Below are 9450 nucleotides of genomic sequence, written 5' to 3'. Positions count from 1 at the left end.
ATGTCGTCATCAGCGGGCGTCTTCTTCCGGGGTTGCCAGGTTTGGTCGATCCACTTCTCTGGTCAGATTGTTCATGCAGATCATTAAGTCATTGAGTTTGATACATACCACTGATGGAAATGAGAAACCAAGTTTTTGTCATGCAAAGTCTCAGAAAAGTATCAGGAAATGTTCGGGAAGTTTCAAAAATAAATGTAGAAGAAGTAGTAGTAGTATTAGCAGTGTTATTAGTAGTCTTAGCTGTCAATATCCCCATTAACACATATTTCCTTACAGTGACATCTATCTATCTATCTATCTATCTATCTATCTATCTATCTATCTATCTATCTATCTATCTATCTATCTATCTATCTATCTATCTATCTATCTATCTATCTGTCTGTCTGTCTGTCTGTCTGTCTGTCTGTCTGTCTGTCTGTCTGTCTTTCTGTCTGTCTGTCTGTCTGTCTGTCTGTCTGTCTGTCTGTCTGTCTGTCTGTCTGTCTGTCTGTCTGTCTGTCCGTCCGTCCGTCCGTCCGTCCGTCCGTCCGTCCGTCCGTCCGCCTGTCCGCCTGTCCGTCTGTCCGTCTGTCCGTCCGTCTGTCCGTCTGTCTTTCTGTCTGTCTGTCTGTCTGTCTGTCTTTCTGTCTGTCTGTCTGTCTGTCTGTCTGTCTGTCTGCCTGTCTGCCTGTCTGTCTGTCTGTCTGTCAAAATATCATTCGGCAATAGGCGATCTATCGGCAGAGATGGAATATATATACACAATCGTGTTTTCATGAGCGTACAATCATCTGAAAGTAAGAATTATTGAGATTCTGTTTTTGCCTCAGAACGTCCCTTTCATATTTTTCATAGTTCACCAATGAGACTATTTTCAGCAGGATTCATGTGCATTCACTCATACATAACATGATAAAAATGATACAAATACAGTCGTTTATGTATCAATATTCCTATTAAAATGGCAACCATCCATACATTGCACAAAACATTACACACATATAAACAATTGCACTTGGGGCTGTTAGGCAGAAGGTATTGCGCAGTTTATAATGGTAACACATTATAAGTAATAATGTAAATTGCAGTATTGTGAAAACTATTTACATCGGGGGGGTGTTGCAAAGCCATGTTTCTACAGTATTTGAGGTTTTACAGTAGTTTCTTCTATACCTAGAGGAGTGGAGGATATTCAGTTGTAATATGCAATAGTCTTTATCGAGCCACTTATTCCTACAGACTGAACATTTAGATGCATGATATGTATTTTCAGCATTATGGACACCTCACTGTATAAATTATTCAAATGATTCCCTTACTTAAAAATTCAAACAACTTAATCTTTTCTTCAGAATGAGGAGACACTTCGCTCTTTTTTCAAAATTTGGATTCTGTAATATGTTCAGTATTAGCTGACATAAAAACAGCTGGAGTGTCAGGGTGCTTGTGACGGATTAGCCCGTCTAACTACAGCCCCTGTGTTGGTGTATCTGGACCACAACAAGACATTTATCTTGGATACTGTTGCAAGTGATGAGGAGATGTGACAGTGTTGTCTCAGATGGAAGGGGGAGATGGACGGGGGGGACTGTGTGAGCTGTTGCTAACACCAGCAAGGCCCTGACAAAACAAGAATCCAAATATCACAGTATGGGGATGTGGGCCGCTACAGGTAATGACGTAGCACCTCTGACCTTCTTGTTGCCTGGACCAAATGGATGTGAACCTAAAGTGACCAATTACCAAATGTGGCCCAAAAATCATAAAATCAATGTGGGCCTTTTTTGGCAAACATGCAGTGCTCTTGGCAAGGTGCAAGCTTGTAAACCAAGAGTGAACCACGTGTTAACGCTGAATATCGCCCAAATAACACAAAACAAACATTTGGCCCCTTTGGTTGAAATGCAATAATCAGAGGCAATCTGGCCAACAGGAGCGTACTGCCTAGGTAACATCATTCCAGTCGGTAATTGGGCTGAATGTGGGATGTATAGAATGTACCAATTTTGCTATGTGATATTAAGAAAACTCCTAAACACTATTTATTATGTAAAAAGTTTATTTTGAGAACTAACTATAGCTCCATTATTGCCAGGATTAGAGAACAAAAGTTTCAGTTTGACAATAAAACTTTGAATACGCCCTGGACAGATCGCTATAGGGTAACTCAGGGCCAAAATAATAACATAATGTGGAGACACAAACATTCACACCCCTACAGGCAATTGTCCATAGAAGATACAGGAGTGAATTTTAACATATTTTATATTTTATCACTAAATTCCATTTCCTCTATGTTTTTAGCTTGGGGTGAGATTTAAAAAATCTGACAATATAGAAAACAAAGGTTTGAAAACAACACAGTCTTTATTACAAAACATGAAATGTACTTTCAGGTTGTATTTCCACCAACTGTGTAACTTGTTAAAAGTTATACTAGGTTTTTATTGTCTGATCCATCAGTGCAGCTTCAACTGAAAACAGATCAAATCTAGATCATGAAGGACCCTCAGGAACACGTGGAATCAATTATGAGTAGCCAGGGCATTGTTGTGGGCATCACATGAGAAGGTGCACATCATGTTCACCATCAAATTCTCTGTTATGGTTCAAGTTGAATCCAAATCCAACAAAACCAAACAAAAGCAGTTAAAAGACTTAGTGTCACATCGGTCAAGGTGGTAAAAATGGTTAATAGTTTTAAGAATCAAAGCTTTTTCTTCTCTTTTTTTCCTGTTTTAAAAGTTTTAAAAGAAAAATGTCAACATTCTCCCTTTGCTCAAACCTCAGAAATATTGTTTTCTACTTGTCCTCTTTGAGCTCAGGGAGACAAGTTAACGGCAGTGTTTATGTGGAAGATTAGGATTTTTTTCTTTTTATCAAATCCCAATCCACTCTTGCATCTCCTCCTTTACCATCAAACCACATTGGTCTTTATATACAGTTCATATCCCAGCCTCATACAGTGGTCACTCTCATGACCACCTCATGGTTGGCACTGCGCAGGCTGTTGGGTCTTAACTGGCTGAGGATGTGCAAAAGAGTGTAGCCACAGTGGTGGTGGAGAATAGTCCTGACATGGCGATTCGTCCTCCGTCTGCTGTCTGTGACGGTGTGAGAAGAGTTCCTCTCAACGCGACCTTTACTGCCAGAGTTGAACAGGTCACCTAAGTCCTTCGCCTTCTCATAGTTCAGCACTTTCCACTGCTGGTTCACCGCCTGCCAGCGCTTAAAGATTCGGTAAACAGACGACCCTTCATGGATTATAAGGCCTGGGCATAAAGGACAAAGGGTGGGGGGTGAGTGTGCAGGTCCAGGGGCAAGAAACAGGGTTACATATAGACAAACACTTGTTTGTTCATTGAGTATCAGGCCGTATTAACAGGTACAGAAGGTGCACAAATAAAAAGATTAAATATACAGATTTGTTCGAAACACCCATAGATGATAATCTCTTCACAGGAATAAACAAAAACCAGAGACAGAATGCAATACACATGTTCATACAAAACAAATGCCATGTGTTTCATTCATGTCCATACACTATGAATAAGAAAACATGCATATGTGTCTAAGCCAAAATGGTAAAGTTTAAGTGTACAGGATCTAAATCTCCTTCTAATCTCATAGGAAGTTTCCGGCCCCATTTAAACCCAAATGTTCGTTATAACTGCTGCTGTTATAGGGTTTGTTTTAATCTATGTTTGTTTGTGTGTTAGCAGGAAAACTACTGGACGGATTACCAGGACACTTGGTAAAAGGATGTGGTGCGGATGCAGATCAGGAGGTAGATCCAGGATTTTTTTTGTCACTATCTTTGGAATTAAGAGATAAGACATTTTGCAATATTTGCATTGATTTCTCACAGAATTATTTAAGGTTCTTGATGAAAAAAATCATGTTTAGAGTATTGATCTTTATGAGGGTGTGTAATTTGTTGTAGACCCTGGAAAAAATGTGTCTAGTGTATTTTAATGTTGTTTTGTCAGGGAACTGTAAATCCTTGGTGGAGGTATGAACTCTTCTGAGTGTCATTCTAGTTTACTTATTCATTTATGAATCATCATACATGTTTGCATGTACACTCACTTGCTGTTGACTTAATGACATACCCTCCAGTTGGAGTTAATTGGAATTAATTGCCTCGGTGTATAAACTCTGTGCCTTTGCTCTTTACAATAACAACCAAATTATACATTACTCACCTGGAGGCATGTAGGGCATTTAATGCATTACAGAGTTACCACCATATTTGTGAAGAGTGTTTATATTTCAATCACCGGGGACATGACATAAAGTGTCAGCGACAGTATCAGCAGTACAGTGCAATTTGTCTTACCTATACAAACAATGTCCATGAAGCCGTACATGCCGTAGCATATCTGAAAGAGCAGGTCCTGCCGCTGCCACTTGGCCGAGGGGCTGAGAGAGGACCACACCAACCAGGAGATACTCGCGATGAGGAACAAGGAGCCAAGGATGATGGCTGCGATCTGCACCTTCTCGATCACAGTCAGAGAGAGGGACTGCCACTGGAAGCAGACACAGAACAATGGACCGAGGCCAAGCATTGTCGTGTTTTCATTCATGTTTCATTAGCAAAGTCAGTGACTGTGGCTCATCTATTGGGGACCTAATCCATTTACTGTATAAGGTTGATGGTTCAAACCCTGGCTTCAAACACATTGAATTTCATTGCTATAGATGCCGTATAGTAAAAACTGATTTTCGAGCTCCCTCCGGCAGTTTGGTGTCACTATTGGTTTGGAAGTCATTCATCAAGTGAAACGGCTGCTTACATCTTGTGTGAGAGTAAATTCTTTATTGCCTCGATCCATTCCCAGCAGATCACTACACCTCTCAAGTGATGTAACTACAACGCTATGTCTTTCAATAAGACAATAAAAGTCTCATTGAGCCTCTGCTTATCAGAGATTCTACATTGGTAATAATAACCCTCACAGTTTGTTCATGACAATCTAATAATCCATTTATAAGCTTTTGGAAAGAGGCAGATCAAGTGTTTTATTCTCTATAAGACTACACTGAGCTGTGGGAAAGGTGCTGTACAAATAAAGCTGGATTGATTGATTAATTGATATCTAGATGACGGGATCTGACTTTTTGCTTATTGCTGTAAAATGCAGACATCCTCCAGCAGGACGAGCAACTGAGGGAGCAAGTGTTTCATGTGATAATGTCTCTGTTCCAACATCATCTGTCTGTGAGTCATCTGTCCATGTGCCGCACTCTCTAGTGGAATCACATGCCATCTCTTTGAGACGAGTGCAGTGTCTCATTCTTGGCACCTTCCATTAACTCGTCACTACTTTCTTCTCCCCCATGTAATAGCTACTTTATCTGCAGACAAATAACATTCAAATGTGCTTTCTGCAGACAATGACCGCAAGATCAGTTCAGAAATTTTGGGGGGGTGGAAGTGTAAACACTGCTCAGCCTCTGCTGTTTGCCATCCCAGTCACCTTATGATCAAGGACCCTGATGTGATGACTATGGTGTTCTGCCAGTCAGCCACTGAAATCTGGCAACATAATGTATGTGCATGGCGTTCTGCCATGTAACCTGTCAGTCTAATGTCAAGGACTTTATTCATTAGCTACTTTTAGAGTGAAAGCCTATACCTCTCGTAGGCAGCTTCAGACAGTGAGGCAGCTCTTCTGTCCATCTTGTGGCCTGGGCTTGATGGATGTGAGCCTATAGTTAATGTGCCGAAATACACAGAACCTTTTTTGAAAAACTTGCAGTGCTCTAGACAAGGTGTAAGATTTTGGCTAAATCTGAGCCAAAATAATTTAACTATATGGGCTAACCAGCCGTTGTTCTCCTCAGAGAGCATCCCAGGTAAATACACACGCTGAGTGACTTCATACCTGTAGTGGGTTTTTGGTACTGATGGCCAGGACCTGGTACTTGGTGTAGCATATCTCACAGCTCCAGGAGCCTCTCTCACTGATCCATCGAATAAGGCAGGACTGGTGGGTACAACGCACAGAGCCATTGCAGCGACATGGGCTCAACAGCTCCCCCTGCAGGACACAGACATCAGCTGCATGAGACACACAGGCTACACATACAGGCTGTTGCTACTGAATCTGCCTGTGATGAGATTTGATTAATCATGAATCAGGACTCGGAAATCCCCCAACACTGTTGCTGTCAGATTTGTATCTACTAGAGATATTTATTGTTTGAGGGTAATAAGGGTTTGGATATTGGGTGTTGTTTGTGTCATGAAGCTGGCAAGGGATTAGAAAACGACATGTTGGAGCAAGTACAGACAGATATAATCAATTTGAAACTATGCTGTAGGTATTCAAATGGAATAATGAGGGTTAGTTAAGGATTGTAAAACACAGGCAGTTTTCTTAGTTTTTCCTCGTTTTTGTTGTTAAACCGTCACATTTTGGGTATAGATGAGCAAGAGACTAGTATATTTTTTTGCAATCCTGTCTCCAGATTTTAGTTGAGAAACGGTGAAATGAATGGGACATTAAATAAATAACAATAAAATAAATATTACAATTTTTACAAACTGCAAATGATGATGGTTGGGTATGTCACAAAATGGCACTCAGTAGAGCACCTACCTCCGCCAAGGCCCAACAATCCCCTAATGAAACCACATTAAAATTCAAATGAGAAATTAGTGAGGAAAAAAATAGCTTCCGATTTTTTCAACGTTAAAGAAAGCTAAATAAAATACATGGATGGCTTGCGGATTGGGATTTAATAGGTTATTTCCTGACCCAGACCGCATCCCTCCACCAAGTTTCATGTCAACCTGTTCAGTAGTTCTGCATAATCCCTCTGTAAAACAGAACTCTGAACAAAGATAACCGAGGTGGTGACATTAATTTCCAATTGGTTCCCTTTGTAAGGAACTTTTTATTAACTTCAGATTTCTGAGATTGTGCAGATTTGATTAGTTTTATAGGGTTTATTGGAATTTGTCAATTGTGTCATAGATTCAACTCTGTTTATCTTTCTCTTTCTAATTGGGGGGTGCTCTGCTTTGGTGCAGAGATATGGGAACCTATGACTCTTTCACTTTCACTGCCATTCATCACTGCATCACCCACTGCCTGTGCAGCTAACCTCACAGTGTTTATATCAGTGGTGTACACAGTCGTAGGATTCTGTGTCTCATATTGTTAACGTATATATCACGTTGTTGTTGATGTGCTGCTGATTCATCTCACACTAGTGGCTGATTAGAATCCCACGTTAAAACATCTGTTACTTTCATTTTGAAGTGAAGTAATGGTGAAAAACCTGAAAACTTAATGAACTTTTCCAGACGAATGAGGCTCACAGGTCACGCAATTGTGAAGCTTCTAGAGGATTGTTATAATGTGGTGGTGGCACAGTGCTGTGGGGCCAACCAGGCCCCTACAATCATCTTCAAACATCTCTGCCAGTCATCCCAGTTAAATTCCATCATGGCAGCAATAAAGATAAAGAGGGTTTTTCGTGATGGGAGATTGTCTCGGAATGGTTCCACAGACATGACAGTGAATTCATCATGCTCAGTCACCAGATCTCAGTCCAGATGAACACTTTTGGGAGCAAAAATCATTGGCTCCAAACTTACAGACAGAAAATACTGGAGGCAACAGAGGAAGAAAGGCGCCTCATCATTATGACAAGCATCACGTGAAATGAATGTATAGATTGGTGCTGACTTGAAAGGAACATTTTACCCTAGATGTGTTCAGTGGGCATCAGCTAAATGAATCAAATGACTTTATATCAAAATATGCATTCAAGAGATGAATCCAAATTTGAAACAATGAGAGTATAAGGTAAACTGTGATATGTGTGACTATGTGAGCACCTTCATCTGGATACACTTTTCCTCGCATGTCACTTTTCTGCAGCCTCAAAAGAAATCACAGGACATCTGGCGCAGGTTTTTGTTGTCAGTACTACGCTTCCCGAGGCTTCTCGGACTGACAACGCCCTTGTACGTCTCAATTTATTTTCTGTCTGACTCTAGGTGATGTGCTCGTTCTTTAATCAAATGGGTATCTGGAGGGGAAATAAACCCCAAAACTTTCTGAGACCTCGAGCAAAGTCTGTCTCTTCAAGGTTGGTTTCATCCGCCAGATTGGACGCATCTCAGACCTCCATGTCTTTAATGACGTAAACAATTCCAACAAATAACCGTCCAATCTGCTCTCCTTCGGCTTTATTTGTGGCCTAAAGGAACGATCAAAGGTTTGATCCCTGCAAGTTATTCATCCCTATGGGAATAAAAAAGCAAGAGCTCAAAATGCTCTTTTGTGTTTCTGTGAAACCTTTTTTTCATCTTTTTTTTAAATGGCTTAATTATTTGCATCACATCCTGGTAAAGAATTCACTTGATAAATAACACATCATAAACACACACTGCTCCTCCTGCTTCTCTCCACCCTTTACATAATAACTAATGCCCCTTGTCTACCCACATGCTATTTTCAGATCCCCGGTGATAGATTAATACCTTTTTTAGTCACAGTCATTCAGAATTTGTAATTTGTGTCGGATCAGCCTCCACGCTGCACTTACAGATCAGAGACTGTTTGCTATTGATGTATCATGACTCATTGTGAGTTTTCAAAAACCAAATTTATTTGCACAGCTAAATAGCCTGAAGGGACGCGCCGCTGGATTCACACGATGAAGATGAGTTCGGTTGTGATGAGAACTGTTTGACCTGCACTGTGAGAACAGTTGTAAAATGTCTCTTGAGGCTCTGGAGGAGTGTGAGAGAAAATCGTTAGATGATGTCACAGTGGTGTCATCTGGGTTATGTCAGCTAATTTAAAAGAACAGAAAGATGATGCATGACACACACCAGGTAGGGAGTCGCTCACAAAATGGTGACATTGAGTTGCGTTATACTGCAAATGTATGATCCAGTGTTTTTTTGATAACTTCACCAAATGGTAATCTCATTTAATGCTGCTTCAGATTTGAATGATTAATTGTCATTTATAAGTTTCCCAAGTGTCAGACTAAATGGAATATATTTTTAATGCTGAAACACACAAAAAGCTGCTTTTACATATAATTACAATTCCCCCACCCTAAATTGTTAAAAAAAGACACTTGTTTGTCGAATAATACTTCACTTGGTAATACACAAATTATTATTTAACTTTTGTATTATAATAATCAATAGGTCAAAATAACTAACAAATGTTGTTTTTTCTGTTTCTCCAACAATTTTATTATTTCATCGCAAACACTTCCATCTGAATGTCCTGTGCCTTCCTCCTTGTGTTGCATGTTATGCGTTTTAAAACCTTAATAAAGCTATTTTGGATTCTGAGGCACTTCTGCGGACCCTGTATAAAGATGTGAACTTGTGTGACCTGCTTTGCTCTTCCTTCATCTTCCCACCACGTGTTCTGAGCCTTTTGTTCTCCCCAGGTGCCCATGAGCAAAAACCAACACCTTACAGGG

The 9450-nt window shown here is 40.2% G+C and overlaps 1 protein-coding gene across 1 annotated transcript in view; it reads right to left on the bottom strand.

Moving 5' to 3' along the window:
• Positions 1 to 2940: 2940 nt before the first annotated feature.
• LOC133000614 (E3 ubiquitin-protein ligase MARCHF9-like) overlaps positions 2941 to 9450 on the bottom strand; it is a 6990-nt gene continuing 480 nt past the window's right edge. The window contains exons 2-4 of the mRNA XM_061070560.1: positions 5874 to 6029; positions 4322 to 4514; positions 2941 to 3254 (exon numbers count right to left, since the gene is read on the bottom strand). Coding sequence (XP_060926543.1) covers positions 2941 to 3254; positions 4322 to 4514; positions 5874 to 6029 — 663 coding nt within the window. The remainder of the gene's footprint in view (positions 3255 to 4321; positions 4515 to 5873; positions 6030 to 9450) is intronic.

Source organism: Limanda limanda, chromosome 4 (genome assembly GCF_963576545.1).
Source record: "Limanda limanda chromosome 4, fLimLim1.1, whole genome shotgun sequence".
Lineage (NCBI taxonomy): Eukaryota > Metazoa > Chordata > Actinopteri > Pleuronectiformes > Pleuronectidae > Limanda > Limanda limanda.
The sequence above is the reverse complement of the archived record's forward strand: the minus strand, read 5'-3'. Positions and strand labels throughout refer to the sequence as shown.